Genomic DNA, 12,308 nt, shown 5'->3' with positions numbered 1-12,308 from the left:
TCTGTGGAGCGATCGGTTAAACGCTTTCCTTTTATCTGAACATCCATCTTTGCAGAAGTTCAGATGTTTGTTTTTGTGGAAGAAACTCAGACACGCTGCATGAAATGAAATGGGCGACACCCACAATGAGAGAAAGGCGGAGCCTCAGAGACCGAGTCGTCTTACTTCCTGGTAGATATAGTTTACTCTGAAAGGCTACAGAGAGGCAGGACATAAAGGCTGTTACAAGAAGTCGGGTCCTTTCAACATTTACAAAAAAAGTGGTTGTCGCGTTGTGTTGTCGTGTTGTCGGTTTGTTGTGTTGTCTCCAGCCCCTGCAGCAAACAACAAGACACGCTGATTTATTTCATGTTTTTTTTGCGTTTTCCTAGTTAAATTTGTCAAATTTAGTGACATTTGTATTTTGCCAAATACTTTTCCCTCTTTCTGCATTTTCTATCTTTTATATCAAAGGTTTCTGAAAATGTTAAAATAATGAATTTCTCTGTTTTATTTTATAATATGTACACTTTTGTACGCTTTTATTTTATATGCAAATGTGAATTCAGTGATATGAATCTATGAATTGGGCCTTTTAGAGAACACAGATAAATAAATAAATACATTTAAAAAATGTCATCGTCATGATGAATCTCATGATCATGAAGTTCCTTCAAACAAGGAAGCGGCGCCTCACGGCGGCGTGGTGAAGGCCTCTGAGCGGCTCAGCAAGAGCCCAGACCTGAATCCGTCTCAGACCTGAATCTGTCTCAGACCTGAATCCGTCTCAGACCTGAATCCGTCTCAGACCTGAATCCGTCTCAGACCTGAATCTGTCTCAGACCTGAATCCGTCTCAGACCTGAATCTGTCTCAGACCTGAATCCGTCTCAGACCTGAATCTGTCTCAGACCTGAATCCGTCTCTGGCTGCTCGCCGTCGGATTCCCATCCGAACTCATGCAGCTTGAGAGGAAACGGCCCAAAGGCCGACGTGGCAAACCAGAGGAACCACAGTCAAAACAACTGAGGCTGTTTCTGCTGCTGAAGGAGCATCAACAGGTCTGTGAATGCCTGTGTGATTATGGGATGTCTCTATTCTTTATTTTTAGATCAGATAAACATTTATTGTCACTGTCCACTTGGAAGACGACATTGAAGCGGTCACCAATTACTGAGCAAAAAATAAATCTAACAAAGTATAACATAAGATTAACAATATGTTCAAAGTTTACATAAATACTTAAATATGCAGATACACATAAACATACACAGATATATTAACACGTATTAGCATGTGGTGTGGCAGATTTCATCTGTGCATTTTGGAGTTTAGTTATTTTTAAGGAATTTGCTACATTAAAAAAAAAGGTTTGATGGGAAAAAAGAACACGAAAACAACAATAACACATTGACTTCCAGTGCTACACTATAACTGTTGATGATCCACACCGGAAATACCTCCCATTACTATTTATCCTACAACAGTGGCGGTTTTTGATATGGGCGATGTGGGCGGTCGCCCATGGCGGCACTTCATAGGGGGCGGCATTTGCCGTGCCCAATGCGTAATGTGCTACATACTATAATCAAAGAGGTAGCTTGAAGTTTTTAATTTGAAATTGCTTCAGCAGCCGACACTTAATGCTTCTTTTAAACACATCAGACTCTTAATAATGTCTTCCTCCTATTTCCTCTTCACACTTATGGTGCAAAAAAAAAAATAATTAAATAATTCAGAGTGAAACAACGTAAAACAGGCACATGAAAAAGATTTAGGCAGAACAAACATCCGTGCTCAACCCAATTTCGACAAAAGCAGGCAATGGGGATTATTTCCCACAATTCTTTGCTCCGACACAGCAGACCCGATGCGCACGGTGACCATCGCCCTCTGCTGCAAGACGCTCGCGCCACACCTCTTTGCGGTAGTCTTTGGAACATAAGTCAAAAAACTCGAGAGGGGGGCGCAACTCGCCGGTGGCTGGCTGAATCACACTAACAGGTGATTGGGAGTCTTTTTCTATCTGACAATCAACTCTGAGCCGCAGCTGCGCCTGTCGACATAGAGACGGAGCCGCGTGTGTCAGAGGGAAGGGGAGGGGGAGGGGGGATGAGCGCAGACCATTTTTTATGGATTGAGTTTTTTTGGAGGATTTCTACTGTTGGTGTTGCACAAATTTAGGGAAATGCCAAATATTTTTGGAGTAATCCCACTGATGAGTTCTATGATTTAGTCTTTAATGTTTTATAAGACCTAAACATATAAATCACAATAAGTTTTATTTTTTAGATCTAATCCCTCTGTTATGTTTCACAAAGACACACACAGGACGTCACACATTAAGAAATTATTGCTAAAAATGAAGCAGGAGTCCAGCTCTAAAAAAAGAAATGCTCTAAAAAATGATGAAAGAGCAAAAAAAATGGAATTATTTGATATGGAATTTCTTATTAATATTTCCAGGCTTTCTTTGTTTTGTCCTGCAGCATGTTCATATTTGTATAATTTTGACAGAATATATTTCTATGGAGAACAAAATATTACAAGTTATTTAAGGTTTAACTTAAACCTTAAACCTTAACCTAGTTATTCTGGATTAATGTTCCTGTTTTTATTCATATTTATGTTCAAAAAGTTCAGTTTAAAAGGTTTAAAAGTTTAGTTTTAGTGTGTTCAGTAAATGTTTATCTTCTTCGGCCCAAAACCTTAAGTGTGTTTTTAACTTAGGCCCCTGTGTGACTGAGTTTGACCCCCCTGTAATGCGAGTCTAGAAAATTCATGTATTTTTTGAGTAAAATGGCTAAATAGAAGATAGGGAACACAACAGGATGTTGTCACATCTTGTATGTGTGCGGGGGGGGGGGGGGGGGGCGCTGGTGGGGTTACTCGCCCAGGGAGTAAGTTAGTGTAGAACCGCCACTGTCCTACAATGTACATTTATGTATGTATTCTGCTAAAGCCCTCTGGTCGGATGCAAACTGCACTTCGTTGCGGAGACACGTGCAACGACAAAAAGTTGACTTCTATTCAATTCTACTCTAAAACGCATTTTTTTCCCATTTCTCTGGCTCTTTACTGCCATCTGGCGGTATCGTCTGGTATTTGCCCATATTTTTTTTCCAACTTTATTAGATAATATGGTAGTACAGACAATACAAAACAGTTTTACCACATAAAATTCAAATATTCCAGGGGAGAAATCATATAGAATGCATTTTATTCAAAAACATTCAAGGCTCCACAACGTCCATAGAAACCCACTGATTAAGGCTGTTGGTACTGAGATGTATTTAATTTGTATATTTAATATAAGGTGACAAATAGAAGATGATGAGGATTTACATTTATGGATAGAACATTTGCCAAATATAATAATAATAAGAAGAATTATGAGGTCTTTTTTGTTTGAGTCCGACACTTACCCTCATTACGTCAGACTGTTTAGACAGCTACGTAGCACCTATAAGAGTTCTGGGAATTGTAGTCCCAACACAGATCTGAACTTCCTGTTTCTTCACAGACTGAGCCCGTCAGGCTGGGACCCGCAGAAGTTTTTGTTCTACCAGAACCAGAACCAGGACCAGAACCAGAGGCAGACCGGGACGTGTCTGCAGAGACAGAGTAAGTGTCTCCGAACCGGAACCGGAGGCTGAGATCCACCAGCTCTTTGGACCTTTGGTGGAAGTTTTCTGGAACTGTGATTCCGGTGATTTTCGTTCCACGTCGTAATAAATAACAGACGTCAGTAACTTTTCTGTGCGGAACCGGTACCGGTAGATTGGATCTACTGTTCAGCGACCACCTTCTGGTTCTTGATCGGCATCGGCACCACGGTTCTGTTCAGCAGCAGCAGGTTCTGAAAAGTATCAGGAGTTCCCATCAGCCTCTGCGGGGGCTGGTTGGGTCTGTGGTTTGTTGAGCTGTAGAGGTTTCTCTTCTTTCAGGTCTGTCCTTAGAACTTGGGAGAGAAAAGCGCTTAAAGGGTCCAAACGGGATCCAAAGTTTTAAATGACGTCACCATGAAGGTCAGAGGAAGAGGAGCAGAAAGACGAGAGGAAGGTGGAGATCCTGGTGATGCAGAGGTGACTCACGCCTGAGTTCTGGGCACATTCTTCTGCCATGATTGTGCTTCAGCCTGAGTCAGAACAGGACGCCTCGTCCCACAGAGGACAGGATTGCAGAGACGCCAAGCAGACTTTGAGACGTCATGGTGCACAAACGTGAAAAACAAACGCTTTTACAACAAGATCCTCTTCAGTTCAGGACGGTAACAAATACTGCAGTCATGCTCAGGCCACAATAGATCGCTGATGTATCGTTATCGCAATATCAAGATGTGCAACACGCATATCGCAAAAGAAAACTGCAACAAATGGTTACTTTAAATGTGATAAAACAATCCTATGGCAGTTTGAAGGATTTAAAGAATCAAATATGTCCCTTTGACCAATCGGATGGACGCCTTCATGTTGTTGACCAATCAGATGGAGCTCTTTTATTTACCTTTTTCTTTAGGAGATTTTTTATGTTAGATGTTTTTCTCTTTGGAGAATAGTTGAAGTTCTCTCGACTTATTTCCTTTAAACTGTTGCAGTGAAATAGAAATCATGTTTTGGTTGTTTTGTTATTTGTTCACGTATCACCAATTCTATCGTCATCGCAGTATTGATCACTAATATCACATATCGTGAGTTTTCCCTCACATTGTGCAGCTCTATTCAGGCTCTGTACTGTCAACAATATCAAGTAACATCCCATGTCTACGGTGGCCCTGAAGGTCAAATCCCATCAACAATGGTTACCTTAGATGTGGCCAAACAATCTTATAGCAGCTTGACGTGTTTAATAGATTGAAAGAATCCCTTTCTGCATTTGACCAATCAGATGGACCCCTTCACGTTGTTAACTAATCGGATGGCGCCCTATTTTTGTTGTATGTTCGCCTCCTACGTCAACAAGGGTCATTTGTAGTATAATTTTTAAGCTGTTGTAATGGAATGGGAATAATATTTTTGGTTGTTTTGCTAATTGTTTATATACCGCAAATTATATCGTTATCGCAATATTAATTACTAATATCGCATATCGCGAGTTTTCTTCATATTGCGCAGCCCTAGATCACGACAACAATTAAAAAAGCAGAACAAGTATTTAATGAAAAACCACCGTTACATTTAAGAAAACAAAACGAAATGTTAAAAAAGAAAAAACACAATGAGAAACCCCAACAGGTAGGTACTATGGGACATCGCCGATCGGATGACGATGTCGTCAATCATTTCAACTGACAGTTATCCGTCATGAAGCGACACTGGAACTACTTTTTCATTTTATTTTCCAAAATGTTTTTGTCTTTACGGTGTTTTTGCGTGGAGTTGTTGATGTGATTTGGACTTCAGGGCCACCGTTTATTTGTGTGTAACGGTTGGATTATTATGAACCCCCCCCCCCCTACAGTTCTGTATTGTGCCCCCCCCCCCCCCCCTACATGTTTAGATTAGCATCTCAGTCAAAATATGAGACACTCAACTAATGTGTTGGCGATACGATACAGTCAAAAATGGAGACAATCTAGATATTTATTATTCATTTAAAACTAAAATGAAAATACTTTGAACCAAAAAGTCCCTTTTTCTTGCTGGTAGGTTTTATTTGAATCAACAAAAATGACAGCTTCAGTCTTAAAACCTGACGTTTTGGACAGTTTTTTTACTTTGTTTAATAAAAGCCTCTCATATTAGAGCAACTTCAATGAAAATGATGTTTTTGGTGTTTTTTTAACACGTTCTTGTGGCATTTTTCTGATGATGAAGGACATTTATAAGGGAAATTAAGATTAAAGCTGCATTTCTGAGTAGATCTTTATTCAAATCAATGTGAATCAGGAGCAGATGAAAAAAAATGTTGGTTTTCTGTACAAACTAAAATCGACGGCCCGCCACAGTTTCTGTGCTCTGCTCCATTCTGATGCATCCATCTGCAGACAAACAGATCCACGAACGTCTTTGAGCTGGAATCTGGATCTAAACTGTTCGGCTGGATGCCTACGATACTGCTGCCATCATGAGAGACTAACGTAAGGGTTACTTCTGCCCACAACTCAGAGGAGAGTTTCTATTGAACTCCTGCTGCTCTGCAGAAACTATGTCCCAGTTTTGTCTAAAAACGTCGTCATCACTTCTAAAAGAAGACGATGGCAGTGGGACTTGAATGTATTAAGGTATTGTTTAAAGAGCTTTAAAATAAGAAGATGATATTTTTAGTGCACACAACACCCCGTTGACCTGACCCGAACCCCAATCACAAGCAAGCAAGCTTCTGATTGGTTGTCTGTTTGTTTGCATCACATGTTCATAAAAACAGCAGAGAAACGGACAAACGGATTATGTATTTACTACCTGATCCATTTGATAAACTTTGGTTTTGAACCGATGCTGCTGTGACTCTCAGCACTACATCATTTTTGGCCGGCAGTGGCTCAGGCGGTCGCCCAGTGGTCTAAGAGTCGGTGGTTCGATCCCGCTGCCCCCGGTCGACCGTCGTTGGGTCTTTGGGCAGCATATCAGAAATTTATGTAGAGTTATGTCGCGATAAATCCCTGGCATCTAAATGGAGTTTCTCTGGAGGTGAACCATTTTCTGTGGACGACGTCACTCAGTCCAGTTCTTTGATCCAGTCAATGGTCTGGATGGACCCGTCTGGGTAAAGTTAGTCTTTTTTTAACGGATCCTGTATTTCTAAACTTCTTTTTCCAGCACCTCTCATGTTGTTGCTCTGCTGATATTTAATATTCTAATTATGATTAGTAGTATTTTTGTTTAGAACATATGTTTCCGTTGTTGATATCAAAACTATACGGCTGCAGTACAGAAGCTGTCGTGTTTAAATCATGATTTTTAAACAATTCAGTTCCATGGTGTCAAGTCTTTATCTACCTGCAGTTCACATTGTGATTTCAAATTCACCTTTTTAGAATTAATGGTTCACATTTTTTTCACATATGTTTGAATTACCGCTTTTTCCAAAACAAATCAATGTGGAATATGTTTTATGGGAGCAGCTCCTTCTTGCACTGTGGGGGTAACAGTCTGGTGCTGAAGGATCTGGTCAGCGCCTCTACAGCTTGGTGCAGGGGTGGGGGGTGGGAGGGGTTATCCATGATGGATGTTAGCTCAGCCAACATCCTCCTGTCCCCCACCTCCCCCATGGACTCCAGTGTGCACCCCAGGACAGAGCCTCAAGTCTCTGCCTGCACTGCCCCCCCGGCCAGCACACAACTCCATAAAGGACCACTGAGGCCCCCACAGTGTCATAAAAGGTCCTGAGCAGCAGGTGAAGGCGACTCTGACCCCCCCTGTACAGAGCATCCGTGTTGTTGGTCCAGTCCAGTCTGTGGTTCAGGTGAACATCCAGGTATTTAAATGTGTCCACAGTCTCCATGTCTGAACCCTGGATGTTCACCAGTGGGTGTGGAATAGGGGGACCTCCTGAAGTCCAGGACTAGTCTAGTCCTTCGTCTTCCAATTTGACATTGGCATCTAAAAGGTCCAGGGTTTCTGGAGCTTCTGGAGGTTTATAGTTTCCGTGTGTTGGATGTGAATCTAAAGGGCGGGGCCTGTCCACTGACACACTCATCCACACGACTAAACATTACAAACAGCAGGGATTCATGCAAAAATGCTGTCGTCTTTCTTTCTTCCATAGATGTCTGTCAATCAACAAGGCATGCCTCGACCAGTCACTGCGGTGGCTTGGACCTCCAACTCCTCCACCTGCCCTAAAGACTTCACCCTGGTAGGAAAAAGGCAGATTTCCCATGATGCCGCCTAATGCTGCAGCATTTCTGGACAGGGTTCTGTACTTTTATGAAGCAGGTTGGAACAATCTGATTCATCTAGATTGAGAAAATGCTGTAAGAATGTTACAAATTCACAATATTGTTTTACATATTGGCCAAGTGATGGAGCTTTTTTTGTGGGTTTTAGTGTAAGATTTCATACTTTTACCATTAAAGTTCCTCATATGGTCAGTTTAGTGCGTGGTGTGAGTGTGGCGTCACATGCGTGGCGTCACATGCGTGGGTGAGAGCGTGGCGTCAAATGCATGGTGTGAGTGTGGCGTCACATGCTTGGCGTCACATGTGTGGCGTCACATGCGTGGTGCGAGCATAGATCAAAACACCATCAGGGTTCTGTCTAATGTTCGTTTTTTCCTTCAGATCAATATCACAGAAGACGGCGTCGCAGCAAATTTCACACGCTTTGGGATCAAGTCCGGGTATTACCTCTGTTACAGCAAGGTACAGAAAGACACGCCAGCATGTTTGGCACATCCATGACCTTTGCATTGCAGCTGTGTGGTCACAGTAGCGGCTGTGTCTTCCTCCAGGACTTGGCGGGCGGCGTGGTGGTGACGGACATTCAGATCATTACAGACAAGGAGGCCATTCCTCACGGCTACTGCTACATACCAGAGCACCTGGATTCCAGTAAGCACACGCACATACATGTCTTTCGGGCTGTCTTTCTTGGTGCCTGATGGGTTTGTGTGATTGTGGGTTTTTTTGCTCAGAGGCTGCTGTTTCCAAGAGGAAGCGTGTGTGTGTGCGCGTGACCCCAGTGGGCAGCGTGGACACGGCTGTGCTGGAGATCAAACTGACAGCCAGAAACAAAATGATGCTGCAGTACTACACATACGTGGGGTAAAGCCTCCGTTCACGCAGACACGGCGCCCTGAGGCTAGCACGCCATCAGTAACGTCTCTTTTTCTACAGAGACATCAACGGGTACGTTCTGTGGTGCAGTAAGGGGCAGTTTTCTGCCCCGCCTCCTCAAACCAAGCCCCGCAGCGTCAGCCTTGACCTGCACCGGCTCTCTCTGGAGCAGGTCAACCCTCCCTCTCTGCTCAAACCCAGGTAGGATTCCCAACAGATGGCATAATCATTCAGGGAAAACGTTGTGTTTAGTCTGTGGTAGAGCGGTCGACCTCTGTTAGGAGGTGCCCATGTCGCCCTTGAGCAAAACACGGAACCCCACGTTGCTCCTGGTGGTTATAGTGTTCATCATGTGTGACTGGGACGTTGACTGACAGTACTTTGGGCGTCCAAAGGCCGTCTCATGCAGCCACTACAGACATTTTCCACGGATGAAACGTCGTGATGCAACCCAACCTTCCACAAAGTGCGCTAATTCTAATAATGCACAATTCCAAGACCATCAACCCGCTTATACCACGGTCACTTACAAAAGAAATGAATATTAACCAGTTTTTAGTCCTTTATTCCTATTATGTTTTCGGTTTAGAACGCTTCTCTCACAAAAAGCTGACAATTTGTTACATGTTGCGGCTTGTTGTCACGGTAACACGACAACGCGCTCAGCCGGCACCGACCACGAAGATGAAGGTTGCTTTAAATAAGCCAGCGCAGGGATGCAAAACATTTAAGATAGGTGACAGGAACTACTTTTTTAGGCATGTGGATGATCACTTTTTAATCCACACCCAGCAGCCAATCAGAATCGAGTATTCACCCAGACTGTGGTTTATTCGTACTTCTTCCGTGGTTTTGATGTGGTTTGATGTCACGTAAACACCCACACCTTTTCTCACTCTTTGTATTTATCATGTATGACCAGTTTTCATCCGTGCGATAGGTCCAACATGTGCGTAGTGGCCGTGTGACCCGGCCTCAGTCAGGTGGTAAAGCGCTGTAGACGCCATTTTCCATTCACGGGGACTTGGAAGTGATCTTCCTGCTTTTTTATCGACAGCAACCCTCCTCCTCGTCTGCTACCCGGCAGGATAAGTCAGCGGCGCCACAGCCTGAATCCTGGCAGCGACTCAGTCCAACATTTTGATGGCAGCTTGCAGGGAATCACAGGTACGCCGACACACGTCGCTCGTCGTTGGCTAGCCCCTACAGTGAACCCTGGCGGTAGCGTGGTTGGCTTTTTTATTTTCAACAATGCATGATGGTCTGCATCCTGATTGACTTCTCCATCCATCTCCTTCCTGTCGTGTTGTCTTCTGTATAGAATGTGTCTAGTTTGCCAAATTTACATAAATCTTTCATCTCCATCAGATTTTTGTTTTCATTCTATAATATTTTTATGAAGCTTTGAACTTTAAGAGTTTAACCAGGAGAGAAACATAAATGAGGGACCACTCATGCATTCATCTTCTAAACCCGTTTTGTCCCTTTCGGGGTCACGGGGCTGCTGGAGCCTATCCCAGCCACCTGTGGGTGAAGACTCCTGGACAGGTGGCCAGTCTGTAGCAGGGCCACACTCCCACAGCCATGCAGTCTCACGTTAACACCTAGATGAACCTGTGAAGCCTGTTTTTGGACGGTGGGAGGAAGCCGGAGCCCCCGTTTGCACGGGGAGGACATGCAAACTCCACACAGAAAAGCCCCCACTGGTGTTCTGGTTCAAGTCCCCCAGCTGGGACTTGAACCAGGGGACCTTCTTGCTGTGAGGCAAGAGGCTAACCACTGCACCACCGTGCACTCGCTTAGTTTTTCTTCTGATCTGGTCATAATTTGAGGTCTCTGGCTTTCTAAAAGACTGCATTTCCTTCTCAGTTCTTTATCTTTCATCTCTGCTAAGTTTGCATTTTGCTCCACACAACAAAACTAACAAAAAGCAGAAATGTCTTAAAGTGATGGGGTTAATGTGAGGGCAGGAACACTCAGACATGCATGAACGGATCAAAACACCACTTTGGGTTGTTATTAGTGGGTAATGAACATTAAAATATACTTAAAAGCTTTTTACTTAGATAACTACTTTGGTTACTAAAGAATAAAAAGCATGAAACCCCAGCAGCTGCATCTGAAACCCCTGAAGATGCAGCCGCTCTTCTCTGCGACCGTCCAGAACCGGACGACCCAAAACCCTGCAGCCCCTCTACAGGGACAGACCATCGTTTGTAATTCTGGTCATCTTGGTAAGGTGGAATGATCCAGAGAAAGTCTGTTACTCGTTTTGATTTATTTAAACTAGCTGTAAAGTAATGCAGGAGTCATTCCAGTTCTAGCATTGGAAAGACTCTTGCAGAGTCTGACGCGTTTCTCACCTTTGCAGATATTTGCAGTGTTTTTGCTTCTGCCGTGGCCACATTGTGTCCTTTAAGATTTCACTCATTTTACACGACTTTCCACATTGCAGCTCTGGATGGAGTTCCCTTCAGCCTGCACCCCGACTTTAACACCCAATCGGATGGGATGGTAGGTTCACGTCTGCAGCACGTGGAGCTAATGTCCTTCTAGTGGCTTTACTGTCATGAAACCAATGTTGTTGTGGTGATTATTGTATGTCTTTTGTAGCTGAGCTCTCAGATGAACGACATCTATATCAAGTCCCTCAAGGAGATCGAAAACGAGGTTGGTTGACCTTTGACCCTAGGCTTCAACAATGTCCTTTTTGCTCCATATCAGCATCATAAAGATGAGTTTTCTTTCTGGTCTTTTAGTATAGCTACACATTTGCTGTTGAGGAATCCGCCGCCAGAAGAAACAGGCCGTCGGTATTTTCCGGAAGTTCCTTCTCGGCTCAGTGATCTTCGGACCAGCGACGCATTTCTGTCTTTTCCATCTTCTCCAAGAAGGTTTTGTTTAAAAAGGTAAAGTCTCAAATGAAGGAAATGTTGTTCCCAAACTTTGGCTGAACATTTTGGAGAGGTGTTTACTTTGATAACTTGAAAGCCGTTTTGTCTTTTGGGAAAGCGTCTTTCACAGAAACCTCATGTGAGCCACAAACTTCCTGTTTTTCTGTTGGAATAACATGGAAAAATGTGGATTTCTGGACCCAACAACCAAACCGAACTTTTTGCCTTAAACGACTAGATTTTCAAATTCAGGAAACCTTCTGTCTTGTTTTTACAAAAAATAAGTTGCACTTTTCCACCTGTTGTTTCTTGAATTCTTGATCTGTTTATTGCGTTCATATTTAATCCCGTTTTCTCAGCCAGATCTGTAAAATATGTTAAACTAAGTAGTTAGAGGTGCCTGTAGAATAAAGTGTAGTTACTTGATACTTGTTAGACTTGGATATGTTCTGTTTTATATTATTTCTGGGCCAAATATTTATAAATGGTGAATAGATTGATTGTTTTTTTGTGTTAAATGTTACAGCAAACTTGTCCTGCCTAGAAAATAAAAGGTCAAAAACTCATTTAATGTTTTGCTGTTGTTTTCTAAAGCACAACGTAGACAGAATTCTGGGTTGAGATGACGCTTAAAAACACTTTTAATGTTATTTATAAATATTAAGTTAAAGTGGAAACTGTACGATATGCTTTTGTCTGTCATATATTTTCATTGTTTTA

At 42.9% G+C, this 12,308-nt stretch overlaps 1 protein-coding gene and 1 long non-coding RNA gene across 3 annotated transcripts in view; one reads left to right on the top strand and one right to left on the bottom strand.

Annotated features, from left to right (window-relative positions):
• Positions 1-3,458: 3,458 nt before the first annotated feature.
• Positions 3,459-12,154, top strand: mvb12a (multivesicular body subunit 12A). 2 transcript variants are annotated; one of them, XR_002872088.2, is made up of 11 exons: positions 3,459-3,602; positions 7,686-7,775; positions 8,200-8,280; positions 8,370-8,469; positions 8,553-8,682; positions 8,755-8,895; positions 9,752-9,861; positions 11,150-11,208; positions 11,308-11,364; positions 11,454-11,603; positions 11,707-11,829. XR_002872088.2 is itself a non-coding variant. In XM_023949292.2 (10 exons), the coding sequence occupies exons 2-10, from the start codon at positions 7,686-7,688 to the stop codon at positions 11,538-11,540; spliced, it is 855 nt and encodes a 284-aa protein (XP_023805060.1). In that variant the 5' UTR covers positions 3,459-3,602; the 3' UTR covers positions 11,541-12,154. The 2 variants fall into 2 exon arrangements, 1 of the variants encoding a protein (XP_023805060.1); XM_023949292.2 differs by having other exon boundaries at positions 11,454-12,154.
• Positions 12,155-12,201: 47 nt separating this feature from the next.
• The window catches only part of LOC144993359 (uncharacterized), a 3,730-nt gene continuing 3,623 nt past the window's right edge, over positions 12,202-12,308 (bottom strand). The window contains exon 2 of the long non-coding RNA XR_013657065.1: positions 12,202-12,308. This exon is cut by the window's right edge and continues 1,749 nt beyond it. This is a non-coding gene — a long non-coding RNA (uncharacterized LOC144993359).

This window comes from Oryzias latipes, chromosome 1 (genome assembly GCF_053564925.1).
Source record: "Oryzias latipes strain Hd-rR chromosome 1, Olatipes_Hd-rR_3.1".
In the NCBI taxonomy this organism is placed as follows: domain Eukaryota; kingdom Metazoa; phylum Chordata; class Actinopteri; order Beloniformes; family Adrianichthyidae; genus Oryzias; species Oryzias latipes.
Note: the sequence above shows the minus strand (reverse complement) of the source record. Positions and strands in the feature narration are given on the sequence as shown.